General features: G+C 41.1%; 2 protein-coding genes across 2 annotated transcripts in view; both read left to right on the top strand.

The window, feature by feature from the left end:
- Positions 1 to 1,143: 1,143 nt before the first annotated feature.
- Positions 1,144 to 8,400, top strand: LOC104929714 (hypothetical protein). Its single transcript, XM_010744297.3, has 7 exons — positions 1,144 to 1,337; positions 2,480 to 2,599; positions 2,688 to 3,050; positions 3,149 to 3,262; positions 4,293 to 4,847; positions 5,635 to 5,751; positions 5,990 to 8,400. Exons 1-7 carry the CDS (start codon positions 1,256 to 1,258, stop codon positions 6,598 to 6,600), a joined length of 1,962 nt encoding a protein of 653 aa, XP_010742599.1. The 5' UTR covers positions 1,144 to 1,255; the 3' UTR covers positions 6,601 to 8,400.
- A 1,921-nt stretch (positions 8,401 to 10,321) lies between these two features.
- Positions 10,322 to 18,668, top strand: part of shroom3 (shroom family member 3) — a 72,737-nt gene continuing 64,390 nt past the window's right edge. Inside the window, exon 1 of the mRNA XM_027277029.1 lies at positions 10,322 to 10,899. Within this exon, the coding sequence (XP_027132830.1) occupies positions 10,738 to 10,899 (162 nt within the window). The 5' untranslated portion in view covers positions 10,322 to 10,737. The remainder of the gene's footprint in view (positions 10,900 to 18,668) is intronic.

Here is an 18,668-nt window from a genome sequence, read left to right as displayed (position 1 = left end):
AAAAAAACTTGTCCACGTTTAATTCATATAAAAATGTTATTTTCTTTACAAAAGGAAATCTGAACATTAACATTGTGTAAATATTAGTTAGAATCTGACTTGACTATAAGCTACTGAGATTACTGTTACTATTACTTAACTATTACATTTACAAAAACATTAGATAATTAACTTCTGCAATCTCCTTTGTAACTATCAGAATCTGTAAATACAATTTCTGACATTTTATCCGTCATTCTTTGGTTTCCCGTATGAAGTTACTTATAAATCACTTTATCTCGTCATTATTACTGTATTCCTCGCAGCTAAGCAAGTGACTGTTAGTGCTGTGAAAAGGTGAAATGAGTTTTGCGTATGTGGGTGTAGCTCTGTCCATGATGAGAGAGAGACAGAGAGGCTTTGCCTGCTGATTAGAGAGATTATTGTTAATGCTAAAATGTATTTACTTTGTGTCAATAAAAAATGCTCTGTCTGTAATGACAGTGATCTTTAGTTTTAAGAACTACCACCTAGTCATTGCCTGATATGTTCCATGTACTGTGGATGCATCCTCTGTGGTTTGAGACTTCCTGATTTACAAACCACTGGGTGTGTCCATTACAGATTTCAGTCGAGGTCCAACACAGGCAGACATTGCATTGTGTCTTTCCTTTAGGGAAATCCATGCTCATCGTTTAAAAAACACAAGATAAATAGGTGGATAAGCTGCAGTGGCAAGATGACGGTAATAGTACTGATCGTATGATGGTAGTGTTACTGTTAATAACAGTATAGTAATAATAATAATAATAATAATAATAATAATAATAATAATAATAATGTATCTACTACTACTACTATTATTAATAATAATAATAATAATAATAATAATAATAATAATAATAATAATTTTAATAATAACAACAATTATTGTTGTTGAAAAATGAAGGTTAATTCTGCAACAACTAAATAGATAGGCTACTTAGATGTTTAGATTACAAGTATTACATCAAAATCAACTGAGTTAAACTAGTTAAAATACAATACTAAATGTAGTAATGTAATACTGTACTATTAGATGTAGGATTCAATGTAAGTACCTGTGTGCCTTTTGGCAACAGCGTCGTCACTGTGGAGACGAACACCCATCAACAGCGACCTCTACTGGGCAATGCGGGTTACTGCTCAGGGATGTCCAGCAACTGTCCATTCAGAGCCTGGATCCTGGATCATGTGACCGAGCAGCCAAGGGAAGGCCTGAACAGCAATAACCAATATGGAGGCGTCTCCGTTCAGCTTCACGCCGGAGAGGTACTGGACGGAGGAGAAGGAAAGGGAGCTCATAACATTTTTCTCCAGTAAGTCAAACACTCTACAACTGAAACCTTTCACTCCGTAAAAGTTGCTGTTTTCGTCGACGTGTTGTCGGACGCTGCAACATTTGCGGGCAACCGTTGCTGGAAGAGACCGACGGGCTGTTAGCAATGAGCGATACGGAGGAATAACAGCAATGGCGACTAGCAACTAGAGACATGTCAACTTCGCTGTTATTCTCCGACAAATACGTAAAAAAACATCTTGTTTTTTTTTGTTTCATAAATATTTCACCTGTACGTCTGAATATAGATAATAAAAGATAAAGTTTGTGTATGCTTTCTAAATTAAGTCAACTTCATCCTTCGTATTTGTCATAAGCAGGCACAGTTGCTGAGTGAAATAAACCTTTTACAGCAGCCATTTTGACATGAAATAGGCGGGTTAACGCAGGTGTTTCCAATGACACTAATTAAGGTCGAGGTCCATTTATTGTAGCAGAGACTTCCCAGCGAGTCAACATGCAGCACAGCAGCTTTCACCCTGACTGTTTGACCTGAATGGGATGGGACCTTAATTAGTATCATTGGTCCCACATGTGTACCTCATGTCAAAGTGGCTCTTTGAATAATGATTTCTGATGTTCCCACTGGTCACCCTGCTAATAAACACACACACACCTGACTTCAGCAACTCAGTGAACTTTACTAGTCCAGAGCGCACAACAAGAAATGACAACGCCAGCACTCCACCATAAATTACGAATATCCTCCGAACCTGAGTTACTGAAATATCATTGCCTGTTCTACTTACAAGTCACTATGCTGTGTATACACTGTACATACTTCATGTTATACCAGAGTGTTGGCGGTTCATAGTGACTTGTCTACATATAAACTACAGCAGATTCAGTTCATGTGTGTTTCCTTCAGACATTTTTTTAATTGAATGATAATAATTTGCAAAGAGTTCCAGATATGTTAGCTGATGTAATTGGATTAAAAAAACAGTCTGACTGAACTGGTCAACAGTAACAGAGTCCTCTCCTGGTCAGATCTACAGGTTGTTAGGAACTGTTGAGGTGTTTGTAGCACAAAACTTTTTACAATGAACCAACATTTGCCAAAACCACAAAATGCCAAACAATATTGCAGTGGTCAGCATCTTGTTTGTTTTTGTTTCCCAGAGCACAGCTGTCTGTGGAACCACAAGTCAGAGAGCTACAAGAACCGACAGCTGCGATGGAAAACTCTGGAGCGCCTCAGGGTCCTCCTGTCATCTCACCCTCCCCCTGTTCGTTTCTCAGGTAAAGCTTCCACTGGATCAGTTGATTTTCGAAAACTGCATTTTGTGTATGAGGAAAAAGTCTTATACATTTCTGTTTTTCTTTCCAGTGGAAGACATAAAGAACAAGTTCAAAAACCTGCGCACCACCTTTCAGCGTCAGTACAAAATGGTAAAGGCGAGCAAGCAGTGCAGGTCGGAGGACGAGTTCATACCGCAGTGGAAGCACTACCATCAGCTGATGTTCCTGCAGGGCTGCTGGGACCGGGATGACGGCCCAGATGACCCGTCTCTCTCACCACTGATTACTCCACAGGAAGAGAGCCAGCCTGTCCACGGCTCCCCTGGGCTGATCATCTCCTTCCTCCCCAGCCCGTCCACCTCCTCTCCATCCTCTGGCGTCCTCTCCAACTCGATGGTTAAATGTTACTGGACTGAAGAGAGGGAGCGTGCACTGATAGCTTTCTACTCTGGTGAGTAAAACACTTGATTCCTGGGGGATTGGTATGCAGAGACAAAACCTAATGTGTATAGTGTGTAGTTGATGGGTGTTGTATGTTTTTGCTCACAGAGCATAACTGTCTGTGGAACAAGAGGTCTGAAAACCACAACAACCGTCAGCTCAGATTGAGGCTGCTGGAGAGTCTGAGGAGCCAGCTGTCCGACCAATCAGTGACCTTCTCAGGTAAATATGACATGGTCCTAAAGCCCAACAAATCATCACTGTGAGGGTCACAGCTTCAGTCCTCTGGAGGTCAAAAATACAATACTTGAACTATTTGTCGTCTAGTCGTCCCCTAACATAACAACAACTACTTTATAGTAACAGTTCAACATTTCGGGACATATGCTTATTCATTTTCTTTTGGAGCATGAGAAGAGATCATTTATCAGTCTCATATCTCTGCGTTATAGGTAACATGTAGGTTTGGTCTCCAATAGCACTATTAAGCCTTCGTTTTATGAGCATGTCCCTGCTTAGTTTTTTTGTGAGGATTTGAGGACACATGTCAATGGTGTGACACTTTTACTCTGAGTGTTCACCACTACAGACTGACCTTTTTTTTACATATTAAGAAACAGAGCCAATAAGAATATTTTCCAAATTGTCTTAAAGCAGTCTGCCAGCTGGTAAACATATATAGTTTATTTTAAAACTAGCAACCACAAACGTGTATAATTGTTAAATGTTTACAGCAGCTAAAAGGCCCCTTATTTTCTGACTGCTGTATCTGGATCCTTTTGAAACATATTTTAATATTAGCAGTGTTTTGGAAATCACTGCATGAATTGCATGATTTCTGACCACTGTGGGGCAGACAGTAAACACTACACAGCACCAATATACCATTAGCTTATAATGGCTAACATTTTGGCAACCAGCTCTATTTCAACATCCAGCAGATCCACAGCAACATTATCAGTCCATCTGAGTTTTCTTTCTGTCCACCTTAAGAAAATAAGTGTATTATCAATTTTAAAAGTAAAGTGACTCCAGAGAAAAAAATCTTTTTTTAATTTCTCAGGTGCCAGGAGATGTTTCACTGCAAAACTGAAACTCTGAGCCAAAAGCTGCTAAAAAGCTCATTTGAGCTGCAGAGTTGGTGATAATTGTCAAGTTTGTCACTATAAAAGACGGTGTAGAACTGATGGCTTAACTAAAACATAACATTAACATAACATTGTCATTCTATCCTTTGTTGCTGTCATTGCAGTTGAAGACTTAAAGTGCAAGTTCAAGAACCTGCGGACGGTTTTCAACCGTGAATACAAGGTAGTGCAGGCGAGCAGGACGTCTGACAAACCGTATGTGTCCAAATGGAAACACTACCAGCAGATGCTCTTCCTCTGCGAGTACTGTGACGAAGACAACAGCACAGATGACCTGCAGATACTGATGCCACAGGAAGACAAGGATCTAGAACACGGAAACCAAACGCCCTCCTCCACCCTGAGCAGCTTCTCCTCCAGTTCCACCCAAGCCAACAGCAAGTTCAACAACCCCTCCGATGCCAAAACCAACACCAGCGCTGCTTACCAAATCTTCATCTCCACCTCTCCTGATAATCTTAAACTATTAAACAGAACAGCTGCTCCCACACTCCGCACCTCTCCATCCACTTCACCACTTGACCTCAAACCATGCACCAACCCTTCCCCACTGAATTTCTCAACATGCGGTTCAGTTCAGCCAGACAGCAGACTGAGTGCCGAGTCCCGCTGCCACTGGAACGAGACCAAAGTTCAGCAGCTCATATCGTTTTACTCTGGTTGGTGGTGTTGTTTTTGTTGGGCTGTAGCTTCATTCAAGTCTCCGTCACTCTTCTGTTTTGTTTCACTTTGTTTTGTTAATAAAGTTCTTTACAGTGGAATAATTCATTAACAAAGGATTAACTATCAGCTACCTTGTCACTTTTATATCGCCCAAATCATCATCATCATCATCATCAGCCACAGTCAGCTTTTCTTTGAGGACCGCTGTGGTCATCCACTATCTTGTCTTTTAAGAGTCCTCAACAGTGCTGCTAAAGGTTCTGAGTTTCACCCTAAGGAGCCCATAGAAGTTCTAAAGAGAAGATTTCAGATGTTATAAACTGTCACAGATTTCAAACATTCACAACTGTGTCTTCAGTTTTTTGATGAGATTATTCCACATGTACTGCCAGTTTCACAGTTTTACTGGGTATCCCAGTGATGGTCGCGGAATCAACCTTTATTTCTTTATTCGTTGGTGGTTGTTTAAAGTACACTCAGGAACAAAGTGTTTTATGAAGAGCACATCTGTGCTTTGATGAATAATTCTGACAAATGGATCCATTATTAAAATACATCAGTGACAGTTTTTCCAAAACGTGACACAATGAGACATTACCACAGTGACTGGTACGAGGTATTTTATGAGCTCAGTTTAGCGTGAGATGACTAGCTGACATGTTATGTAGACAGAAGTGACTTGAGTGGAATAACACAGGAGGAAGATTCTCCTTCGCAACTATTTTATAACCGTGTTTTTATTGTGTTCATGTGAGAATTAAAGGTGTTTGTTTCTTTTTTTAGAGCACAGCTGTCTGTGGAACCACAAGTCAGAGAGCTACAGGAACCGTCTGCTGAGACAGAGTCTGCTGGAGACGCTGAGCAGCATCTTGTCTGACAATGAGCCAGTCCCATTCACAGGTAACAGTCACGTGTTGGTGTTTGAGCCAATCGGAGAGCTTTAATTTTCACAAGAAGAGAAATATTTCATACATTTGCTGAGACTGCACCAGAGCGAATCAAAACAGTCAACATGTAGAGCCGTGTGTAAAGTTGTTCCAATCAAATGTGGATCTGAACCGAACGATTCCTCACACTTTTTTTTAAAGCCGCTTCATGTATTGATGCTAACAGGTCTTGTATTTTTTTTATTCTTCAGTGGAAGACATAAAAACAAAGTTCAGGAACTTGCGAACCATCTTCCAACGTGAACACAAGTCGGTGAGCTCCAACAAAACATGTGGCTCGGAGGACTTTTACCTTCCAAAGTGGAAACACTACCGTGAGCTCATGTTCCTCTGTGACTCCTGCGACGAGGATGAGCGACCTGAAGACCTTCACTTCCAGGAACCACAAGAGACCGGCCTCCTCCGCCTGGACTGCCAAGCCCCTCCCTCCTCTCTACATTACCACACCGCCATCCAACCTTCTACCAAAGTGAATGTGGCATCACGGAGCCTCGAAGCACCTCCCTCACCTACTCCCCCAGACTCCCAGCGCTCCTCCCCCTCCTCCTCCCCCTCCACATCCTCCTCTCACACTGACAGCAGGGTGTCGGGACGCAAGCGGACGAGCCGGTGCCTGCCATCACCAGCCTCCGGTGAGATGCTGGACTTCATGAGGACGTTCTGTCAAAGTCAGACAGTGTCGCCACACGCAGGATTCCTCAAGTACGTGGAGGAGTGTCTGAATGAGACGCCACCAGACAAAGTGAAAAAACTAAAAAAGAAGATAATCGACACGATCCACAGCGTGGACGAGGAGCTTTAGTCTTTGACAGTTTGTGAAGCTCAAGTCAGTCTCACTGGTTTCCCTTCCTCAGAGCTATGAGCGCATTTATCACCAGTTGTTGTCAAAAAAGTCTGCAATCCACCCAGAATCTTCCCATAAAGCCTTCCTCATCATTTTCCATAGCAGAGCTGCAGGTTAGCTGTGAAGACAGCGAAGACGCCACACCTTCCCCAGCATCGCCTTTACTGTTGTGCATAGTGAAGTAGTTGTGAACTGTGAAACAGCACCTTAAAATCACAGAAACAATGTTTGCAGGGCAGACTACAGCGTGAGTGAACGATCATACAGAAATGACCAGCATCAAACATCACCTTTAAAATTCCACCACAATCTTTCCAGAATGTCGTTCACAGAAATCAAGACTCATATAATACTAAGACTAATAATAACGGTCTGTCCTAATGCACACAAATGTACATTTAACCCACGCTCGATGCTCACACTTACTGTTACAAAACCGTATTAAGAGCAGAATGTATCCCACAGTGCACCAGTCTGCTGCACCACACCTGTCAGGTTGTAGCAGTGTGCTACGCATGAAGAAATTTAAGTTCATAACATGATGCATGATGTTATTCATGTCCAGAGTTATGGCAGAACATCTCTCAGAAAAAGACTTTTTATTGCAGGTCATGTCAGACAGAAATGAATGCTGTTACATGTTTAGAAGGTCTGAATGCTAACATTAGCATGCAGTGTTAGACACTACAATATTAACTTGCCAAAGGTAGCACCTTAATGCAAAACAATAAGGTTATAATAGTCAATAGTTATAGATTCATGAAACAAAGTTACAGGATCACCAAAGTCACAAAACGAGCTTAATTCACTACGTCCAGAGTACTGTGCTGTCACATTCCAAAATAACACACACTTTCTATAAACGTATTTTTTACGTTGACATTGCTAATTTCCACCAAGAAATCTAGATTTCTGTGGAGCTCAAATGAAAATCATCTTCAGCTGCCTGATGATCGACTACCAGCCTGCACTGAAAGTCACAAACATCCAGCGTTGTGGTGAAAGTTAGATTTGAGCTGGATGCTTGGACGCATTGAGATGAAAGCCTCATCTCACTTTTATATATAAGTGCTGAAATTCCGAATGGTCAAACAGAAATCTTTGACATGTTAACGTACCTCTTTATTTATTTTAGCTGTAGCACTTATGGAGGAGATCTAAAGTGTCACCAAAACGACTGTGCACATGTTGAATTGGAAGGCCTGCACTATCACTATGAACTGATCCTGTAGAATTGTAATCAATGTACGTTAAATTGTCTTTATTATTTAACATGTTATGATGTTAATGGGCAATTATAACAATGATATAAGTACTGTAACTTCAATATAAGTATGAAAATATCTTTCTCTGATGGTCAACTTGTCGAGGTTTTGTTACAATTTAAGTTTCTGTCTTAAAAATATTTAAAGTTTATACTCTTTGAAAAGAAATCTATGCATGTAAAGACTTTTAACTATTTCTTCTTCAGTGTTAAACATTTGGGTTTCGGTTACATCCAATTTTTTTTTAAGCAATAATGGTTATTTCTTAGCACCAGCTATGATTGATGTTTTTTAAACATGTTTTTTGAATTGCACATTTATATACGAATGATTTCTATCTGTCTTTGTTTGGTGTTTGCACACGTTCGTTTAAATTGTGCCTTACTATTATAACAGTAATTGTATTACGAGTAAATGTGGAGGAATCTGTCTTCTCAACTTTGGACTTCATGTATTATTGAATTAAATGTGCATGCATAAATTCTAAGGACAAACGGGAGGTGTGTGTGTTTGTACTTTAGTTTATCCATCTTCCCTCTGAACTGGTTGGTTATGAGATCACAAATCAACACTGATTTAAGTGTTCTGATATTATACAAATGTTTAGAAATAATTATTGAAAATGTAACTACAGGTTTCTTAACTTTTTTCAAACTAAAGTTGAAGAGAATGTGTTCAACTACAGTCAAATAGTAAACTTAAAGGAACGTTAGCTGTACCCGAAGACTTGCAGTGATATTATCAATGCTTTGGGAAGAGTTGGGTGTAATTCTCCTACGTTCCTCTTGATGGCGTTCTCTGATCACCTCCTTCATACTCTGCACTGGATTTCACAGAAAAAACAGCGACTAAAAACTAACTAACGCTCTGTGGTTGACTTTCTTGTTATGAAGCTTTTGAGCTTTTAGCAGAGTAATCCTACAACAGAAGAACTCATAAGTCCTCTGTTGATGAAACGTAGGTGTACATACACCATTTCAAAAGTGACAATTACCTTCAAATCATGCAGTCCTTTATTTTACTGAGACAGAGCAACAGAGAGGTGTAAAGAAGACAGACTGGAAGAAATCGCCACCTTACCTAAAGGATTGCTGATATTCAATGAAATGTCTCTTGTGTGTCACCTGAACCTTTTTTATCCAGAAACCTGGCTCCTCTCTAGCCTTTATAAAAACCTCTGTGACCTCTGACCCCGCGTTAGTTGATGCACTTGAAGACACTTCCACCAAACCACATTCCCAAATGACAACACACCCAGTTTTAGGCTGAAGGGCTGCTGATTCACTGCTGTGGAACTTTAAACATTATTGTAGGTATGCGTCTGTGAGAATTGATCAGTAACACACAACAGCCTGGCTCCTAAAACGCCATAAGGGGCTTCCTGTTCCGCTCAATTGACATCATATCAACATAAAATGTTACTGTCAGGATAGCTTTGGCTTAAAATTGAGGACTGAAAGCACTGTAGTCTGCTCAGCCATAAGCACAAAATGCCATTGTTGTCATTTCCACTGGTAATGATTTCCTCACCCTGTTGTTAAAGGTCTCAGTATGATCATCTGAAGACATTTGAAACATTTGAAGACATATTTCACTTTTGGAAGTGTAAGCGTAGTGATGAAGTGAAGTGAAGAACATGGCTCTATGATTGGTCCAGCAGTCAGTGGGTTGATCCAACGCTTCGTCCAGAGTCTTCCATGAATAGTTTGTACAAACATTGATGGTTCCCAGATGATGAATCCCATTGGCTTTGGTCATAGTCTGACATCTCTAGCGCCACCTTGAGGCTGGCATTTGTGTTTGTAAGTGTGAAGAACTATCCCACACACACACACACACTTGATGATCATTTTCTAGAAAATGTTGTTGTTTCGTATAACGTTAAGTGACATCATGAGGTCAAACTTTCACTTTGTCCAATACTTGACCATTCCCATCAGCCTCAGCTGTACAACTGAGGGAAATCCTCTATCCCGAAGAGGTTATCACAGCAACCTGTTCACTTCATCACCCAACACTTTGACACTTTGTGTCTGGACAGCACTTTGTATGAACTAGTTCATGTGAAGCACACTGAGGCCTGAAGTCTGACTGCTCATGTGACATTTACTGCCAATCATCAGACTGCTGAGATTATTTTTATTTCATTCATTCATTTTCCTGACTTATCTGCTTCTCTTCTTTCTTACTTAATTCCTCTCTGCTTTATTTTTTTTCCTTTCCTTGCCTACTTGCTCTCTCTCTCTGTCTCTCTCTCTCTCTCTCTCTCTCTCTCTCCCTCCCTCTGTCTCTCTCTTTTCTTCTCGCTCAGTGAGTCGCAGTAAATCCTATTGTGATGCTAAACTGATTTTCGGAAGGGAGATAGAGAGACAGAGAGTGAGGGAGTGAGTGTGGGAGGGAGAGAGAGAGAGAGAGAGAGAGAGAGAGAGAGAGAGAGAGAGGAGGTTTGGATTTGTGTCTGAGCAGACCTCCTCTGATCTGACCTTCGTACATGTTGTTCAAGTTTTACGACTTTCCTCTCTGTGTAAACTTTTTCACCTTGTCTCCGGACTCCATCGGGAAGTTTCGGGCTGCTGCGTGAGTGTCTGCGGGAGGATCGGCCGCTCTGTGCGCTTCAGGAATGCACTTTGCAGGAAACACAGCTCGGTGCTCGGACACCTCCTGCTTTGCTTCTTTCTCTTTTTCTTAACGAGGGATTATAAATGAATGAAGGAAATGCACTCGTGAAGGAGAGCTCGTTTTCTTCAGTCTGGTTCCCCCCTCCTCAGTCCGCCGGGCCGCTGCCGGGCTGAGGTCACAGGAGCCCGGAGTGAGCGCTCAGCGGCTGGGCATGGAGAGCGGCGGCCGGGCGGGGCTCCAGCGTGCGGCGGGCGGAGGAGAAGGAGGAGGAGGCGGCTGGGTGCTGGTGGAGGCCCGGCTACAGGGAGGAGCACCGTGGGGCTTCACCCTGCAGGGCGGCCTGGAGCACGAAGAACCGCTCATCATCTCCAAGGTACCAGGCAGGAGGCAGTACTGTAATCTTATACTCATGGAGCATGTACTGGGGTCGGCGCAGTTACAGTTTTTGATCAAACTAGACTAATGTTTGTTTATAATTCATAAATAATATCAGTGATGGAAGAAGTATTCATCCTTCCTAGGTAAAAGTCAAAATGTGCTACAATAACCTTTGACTAATATTATTGAGTTTATGATTTAAAGGGTAACCCAGCACTTTCATTAAAATACTTTCATAAAGTTGGATACTTCACAAGAGATGAGTTTAAAGAAAAATGATGAAAATTGTAGCAGCAGAAGCAGAGATATGCTGATGTTTTCAGTTTAGGGTTTCAAACCTCAAAATAATACAAAGAGTGACCCTCTTCCTAATTAAAACCATCGTTATCCAAGTGTGTTGGTTTGTACCCATTTACCTTAACCTGCACCAAACCTCACCAATGGAACACTGGCAGACAGAGAGTTCAGTTTGTAGTTGATGAACTCATTGAGTTAACATTAGGTACAGCAGACAAAGTGGACAGGTGTACAACAGTCAGCGACAGTCCACAGTGTCTTTGTCATGCAGCGTCTGACTGCACTGAGGTAAATGACCACTAATGACTCCCTCTCTGTCCTTACAGCCATCATGGCCTCATTTTATTAAAATGCAAATCAGCAGGCTGTTGTGAGGTGTGTGTGTGTGTGTGTGTGTGTGTGTGTGTGTGTGTGTGTGTGTGTGTGTGTGTGTTATGTTAAGTTATTCTGGGATGGAGGCCATGGGGCTGTAAAATAGGACAAGAATGTGAATTATGTGTTTTCCTGGGTGCTTTCGCACACTCATGTTTTCATCCGGCACTGTTCTTAGATCAGTGTTAGCACAGTTCTCCATGTTTGACCTAACAACTGCCCGATCTCTGTCTGTCAGCTTGTACGACTCTCTTTCAGCCTCTGTCTTTCATTACTTCCTCTCCCTTCAGGCTGTTTGTCTCCACATGTCTCTCTGCTGTCTCTCCCTCGCTCTCTCTCTCTGCCCGTACTAAGACAGCTAAATCTGTAAACACAGTGTCCGCACTAGTTTCAGGTGATGTTTGTGAAGCTCTCTGCACACACTGAAATACCTGAACAACAGAAACAGAGAATCTCTTCTTCCTCCTCTTTTAGTCAATAAATAGGTGAACAGTCTGTCCTCTCCGACATGTCGGGCAGTGGGACAGACTGTCTATTGTGTCACAGCTGCTTGAACCTCTTTTCTGTTCCAGCCTGCTCTCCATCATCACCTGTACTGTGTTGATGTCAAACAGTGGTGGAAATGAAGTACATTTACTCAAGTACTGTACAATATTGATTGTTTCCATTTACTTTATATTTAAAGATACTTTTATATAACAACATATTTACTTGTTATATTTCATTTAAAAACACAAAATTAATTGACATGATAGTTAGATTAAACTAATCCAAACTAAACTTAATAGTGTTTAAAGTAGTTAAAATGAGCAATCCTGTGTTAATCCTTCAGTAATAATATTCAAACAATATATGTGATAATATGAAGGTCCAACAAGTACTTTTGATACTTTAAGTACATTTTGCTGATAATGCATCAGTCAAATCTTGAATGTAAGTACATGTAAAATATACCTGGTGTCACCCTATAGGCTCCACCAGGGGTGGAATGTAAGGATTTTCTTTTTTTAAATCTATTTTATATAATTTTATGTTCAGTGTTTCAGGGTTTTACACCGTTGGTCTGACAGAACACGTAGTTTGAAAATGTCTGTGGAGGCCAGAAACATTTTTACGTTTCACGTGTCCTAACAAAACTGTGATTTGATGAAGTGGGTAATGTCGGAGGTCTTTTTACAGCAAGTGAGTAGAATCAGAACAGATTTGTCACCCTCAGCTCAATTTCTTGTGGCTCTGAGCCGAGGTCAGAGGTCACAGTGAAGGTTAATCCAGGCTGTTCAACTCATGTTAAACAGTCTTAATGAGTCTTAATCTGAAGGTCTCATGACTGGCATCAAACCGGATGTATGTACTGACCTTACTGGGGTCACAGCTTCAAAATGAACGTGAATGGCAAAGGTGTAATCAAAACTGTGAACATCTACTGCCATTGGTCCAACTTTGGTCTGCTTTGCTCACTGTAGTTGTGTATATTGAAAATAACTAGTAGCTCCATTACAGTTCTGAAGACTTACATATAGACTGAAGACTAAACAGACAGTGAGTGTCTGTAGTTAGTTTGAAGCTCCTGGTCCATGACCTCATCCAGCACTAAAGCCGCTGGAAAAGCCTCTGACTGGTTCTCAACTGGCCTATTTCAAACTTCCATTTGACAGTTCAAGTAAGCATTGATCAGTGTTTTTCTGTTGCAGATTGGTCATAACACTCTCACTTTACATAAACTGTATTTAGCTCTTATAGAGGAGAGAGTCTGTACTCATAGAGTCTGGGGTTACAATTTCTAATAAATGTTCCCTGTACTACAAATGAATGGTACTGTTTGGAGAACAGTTTAGGTGTCAACATGGCTGCCAAATTACTACCAAACTGCAGCTTTCTTTAAGATGCAATCTGGAACATGACGAATAATTAAATGAAAAGTCTGCATTTTGATTGGTTGTGGAAAACTTACCCAAACTTGACCTAACTGAATGTAATGCAAGGATAATCAGACCCATTAGACACATTGACACCTGTGGCAAGAATCCACCCAGTCTGACTTAATATAACTTGGATTCAGTCTGACACAATCGAGAGTTGAGCCTTAGTTACAAGGACCTGAGTTCCAGTCAAACTGAAGTGGTCCTCACTCTACCATGCTAAAAGTTCTATCATTGTTCTGTGGTCTCATCTGACTTTGGGTGCTGAGTTGTGGTCATATAAGTTCACGTTGCTCTGATCCAGTCCAACATTTCCTGAGGTTAAGCTTTCCATTTGCCAAGTGCTAAAACTCCACAAGCACCCGTATTAAAATGTCAAATAAACATGTTTACAGCATGGTACAAAAACAATTTTGGTCTCTATAGCTAATTTCCCCGTTCATGACAACTGTACTGAGGGTGAATTTTCATACAACTCACCCAGGCATCATTTGTCCACTGATGATCCACATCTTTGCCAATATTTAGATTAACCAGGAGGCAGAAGAAGCAGTACATCTAACATGATGGCGTATATTTTCAGCTTGACAACGGATCTTGAGAAACCTACGGGTGACGTCACAGATGCTCTGTCCATTCTTTATACTGTCATTGAGCTATACAATGTTGCAAATCAAATCAAATCAATTTTATTTGTATAGCCCAAAGTCACAAAGTACATTTGCCTCAGAGGGCTTTACAATCTGTACAGGGAGTGACACCCTCTGTCCTTAGACCCTCGGTTCGAGTGAGGAAAAACTTGCCCACAAAAACCCTTTTAACAGGGAAAAATGTGGAAGAAACCTCAGGAAGAGCCACAGAGGAGGGATCCCTCTCCCAGGACGGACAGACGTGCAATGGATGTCACGTGTACAGGACAAATCAACACAAACATAATGTACAATGACTGATAAAATGACAATGAATTATAATGAATGATAAAAATGATTACAGTAACAGATATGGTAGTAATAATGACAGTAATATATATGTAGTGGGCGTCATGCAGGATCACAGCAGCAGCCACGATCCACGAGAACCTGCTGGACGACAGAGCACAGAAACTCCGGGGAAGTTTGGTTAGTAACATGCATTAATGAGACATGTCCACAGATGGAGAGATATGGAGAGATATGGAGAGATATAGAGATATAGATATATATATATAGAGAGAGTGAGATATAGAGAAATATAGAGAGAGATATATAGAGAGAGATGGATATATATATATATATATATATAGAGAGAGAGAGAGAGAGAGAGGGAGAAAGATATAGATTAGTGGATTTATAGAGAGACGTTGAGAGTGCGTTGACTAAGTTAGAGAGAGGAGGAAAGAGAGCGATGAGAGAGAGTGATAGAGAGCGAGAGAGGAGAAGAGGAGAGAGCGGAGAGAGAGGTGAGAGAGGAGAGAGAGAGAGAGAGGGAGAGAGTGAGAGAGAGAGAGGAGAGTAGAGAGAGAGAAAGATAGAGAGAGATAGTAGAGCGAGATGAGAGAGAGAGAGAGAGAGAGAGAGAGAGAGAGAGAGGAGTTTTCGGTAAGGGAGATGGTGCATCTTCAACCAATACCGCGCCTGGCTAGGCATAACCCTCGGTGGGGTCCCCCGGCATGTGATCCTATGGCAGCATAACTAAGGGATGACCTGAGCCAGCCCTAACTATAGGCTTTATCAAAAAGGAAAGTCTTAAGTCTATTTCTAAAGGTGTTGACCGTGTCTGCCTCCCGAACCCAGAAGGTAGTTTGTTCCACAGAAGAGGAGCCTGATAGCTGAAAGCTCTGGCTCCCAATCTACTTTTGGAAACTATAGGAACCACAAGGAACCCAGCGTCCTGAGAGCGCAGTGTTCTAGAGGGGTAATAAGGTATTATGAGCTCTTTTAGATAAGATGGTGCCTGACCATGAAGAGCTTTGTAAGTAAGGAGAAGAATTTTAAATTCGATTCTAGATTTAATAGGTAGCCAATGCAAGGAAGCCAAAATGGGAGAAATGTGATCTCTGATCTTGGTTCCTGTCAGAACACGTGCAGCAGCATTCTGAATTAACTGCAAAGTTCTAAGAGACTTATTGGAGCAGCCTGATAACAAAGAGTTACAATAGTCCAGCCTTGAAGTAACAAATGCGTGGACTAGTTTTTCTGCATCCGCCTGAGAGACAATGCGTCTGATTTTAGCGATGTTACGTAAGTGGAAGAATGCAGTCCTCGAAATTTGTTTTATGTGGACGTTAAAGGACAAATCCTGATCAAAAACAACTCCAAGATTCTTTACAGTGGAGCTGGAGGCCAGGGTGATCCCATCTAAAGTAACTAAGTCTCTAGAAAGAGAGTTTCTGAGGTGTTTGGGTCCAATTACAAGAACTTCAGTTTTGTCTGAATTTAACATCAAAAAATTGTAGGTCATCCAACTTTTTATATCCTTAAGGCATGCTTGGAGTTTAGTTAACTGATTGGTTGCATCAGGCTTGATCGATAAATATAATTGGGTGTCGTCAGCATAACAATGAAAATTGATAGAGTGATTCCTAATGATGTTCCCTAAAGGAAGCATATATAAACTGAATAGAAGTGGTCCAAAATGACCACTTGACTCTTATTATTCAAAGGCTGCAAAATATTAAACTGAAGGGTGCAATGCATACTTTTGCACACTGGTATATGTCTGTATGATATAAAAGTACAAAATTTGCTGAAATGCCAAATTTCTTCCAATCTAGATATTGACCCATTCACAGGACTAAAAATCTGAATATCGTGGTCTCTGCTGCCTCCATATTTTCTTTCATTTTCCTTTATTTGATAGTGAAAGTGTAGTGACAGACAAAGAGAGGGTTATGATATGCAAGCATGACATGTTTTATTCATCTCAATCACTGGGATATAATTTAAAATAATTAGATATTGTTTTATTTAGGCAAACAAGGTTGAGGAAGCACTGTTCAAACTCTTTGTGGAGCCCCCCTACTGCTTTCTGAGGATATTTTCCCAAATCACACAGTCTTTATTGATTAGAGGAGGTATGTTGTTTCAGTCACAGTCTGAACAGGCTGAGCCGCTCTGTTTGGATATCTCTGTCTGCAGGATAATGAATTTCAGCTGGAATACCAAAGTCAGTGACACACACACACGCACACACACACACTCTCACACTGAGTTACAGAGTGATTCTGCAAGCCTTATTTGGGTATATTTATTCCTGAAAAAGGCAAACAGTGCAGGCATGTGCACTGTTCTACGGCGCTGAGGAATGGTTAACATTTTAACACTCACCACTCTGAGAGGATGTTTGATTTCCTTCACCTCGACATGACTCATCAGACACATCTCATATTTTTTTTTATTGCTTTATGTCATGCTGACATGTCAGCAATGTAGATACAATTGAAAAACTTATCTCGATTTGTCAGTGGACCTTACGTTAATCCTTCATTTGTTGGTGTGTTTTCTGTCATTTCATTGTGCTTTGCCCCCTCAGGGCCACTGTGCATATGTGATTCAAGTCAATCAACACATATGGTACATGAATGTGATCGCTGTGTTTGAGGACTCAGATGTTAGAGCTGCAGTGTGTGGGCCAAAAACACATTATGCTTTTGTTTAAAAAGTAACACATGTTGTAATTCAGAAGAGGGTCAGACACACCCAGAGAGAAATTCTTGGCAGTTGTTTTAAGATCCAAAGAATCCCAGATGGGCCGGGTTTATTGTTTCAGTCCCGGAAACCTTTGTCAATCACAGGAACGCATGTGAAAACAACTATCAATAAAAGATCTGGGATTAGTTACCGTATTTATTCCTCTCGCAGTGAACCTGATCTTTGATTTGTGGAGCTGTCGACACAGCTTTCAAGTCTGGAGTTCAAGTTTTCCGGTCAGACAGAAAAACAGACGATTGATTGGGAGCAAAGACAGGGTGGACATTGGTGAACCAGAGTATGATAGGATGGGACACCTGTCAATCAAGGTAAACACGTCTCCCCTTCTCTCAAGCCTTGAAGCATCAGTGAAGAATTAGTATTCTAAAATTTGGTTTTCTTGCTCAGTTAGTCTCTTTTTTGCTTTTCCATCATCCTCATTGGTCTCTGCTCAGCCCGGTTTCATTGCCCACTTGCCCAGCTTTCAGTGTCCAATCTGCATCTCCCTCACCTGTTGTTGCTGTCTGTGCTAGTGTCAAACTTCCACAGATTAAGTAATCCAGCAAAGCAAATATATGTTCAGGGTATCAACAGATCACATCATGGTTTTTAGTACTTGCAGCAGAAGATGACTGAAAGTCTCTCCTGCACCAACTCAGCTCACACTCAGACTATTGAGACATACCTAGTTTTTAGTCTAAGCTGAACTGTCGGACTTTACTGTGCTCTACATGAGAATCAGAGCCACAGCAGAGAACATGTTTTCATATTTGAATGAATTCATCCATCAAACATATCCAGGAATCCAGTCTGAGCTGGTGACGTGTGTGGCACCTAAAATGAACTTCATCTGTAGACTGTTTGAGAGAGTTTATTGTTTCATTTTTTTGGATTGGATGACAATACAGCGTGACTAATGTTGGCAGACTTTGTTGTGCTGTGAAAGGTGTCATCACATATTCCAAAACTTGTGTTGAATAAGGACATGTGTGTCATCACGGGGTGTGTCCTGTGTTGTGCTTTGCACTAGTGATCTTCCTGAAAAAATACTACCAAGAAGATGATCCAAGTGTATTTGCTTGTTAGACAGTGGTGTGACAGCAGTTTCCAATAACAATCTAGGCATTATCAAGTTTGCAGTGGTTGCTAACAACGATAACAACAAATCCAACTTTGCCTATGTAACGAAGACAGTAAGGTACACAAGGCGAAAAATCTATGTTCCTGTAGTGGTGGCCTATTGTTGTTAGCCACTGTATGACTGTGAGGAGCGAGCTCTGATGCGCTTGTGCTTTAAGCGTTTAAGACATTTAAAGGCTGGACTGTAGTCAGTGTATTGGCTGGTCATTACTGATGGGCCAGAATTTCTGTGAACGGCCTTCTACAGCTTCTACTGCGAATTCATCCATCAAACATATCCAGGAATCCAGTCTGAGCTGGTGACGTGTGTGCAGAGACATTTTGACGACCGGCTCAGGATTTGATTGAGCTTATCTCACAGGGAATAA

The sequence above is a fragment of the Larimichthys crocea genome, unplaced genomic scaffold (assembly GCF_000972845.2).
Source record: "Larimichthys crocea isolate SSNF unplaced genomic scaffold, L_crocea_2.0 scaffold82, whole genome shotgun sequence".
Lineage (NCBI taxonomy): Eukaryota > Metazoa > Chordata > Actinopteri > Sciaenidae > Larimichthys > Larimichthys crocea.
Note: the sequence above shows the minus strand (reverse complement) of the source record. Positions and strands in the feature narration are given on the sequence as shown.

Coding starts and splice junctions, on each gene's coding strand:
- LOC104929714 (XM_010744297.3), top strand. CDS start 1,256: ATGGAGGCGTCTCCGTTCAGCTTCACGCCGGAGAGGTACTGGACGGAG. Junction 4,848..5,634: donor GCTCATATCGTTTTACTCTG/GTTGGTGGTGTT, acceptor TTCTTTTTTTAG/AGCACAGCTGTCTGTGGAAC. Junction 5,752..5,989: donor TGAGCCAGTCCCATTCACAG/GTAACAGTCACG, acceptor TTTATTCTTCAG/TGGAAGACATAAAAACAAAG.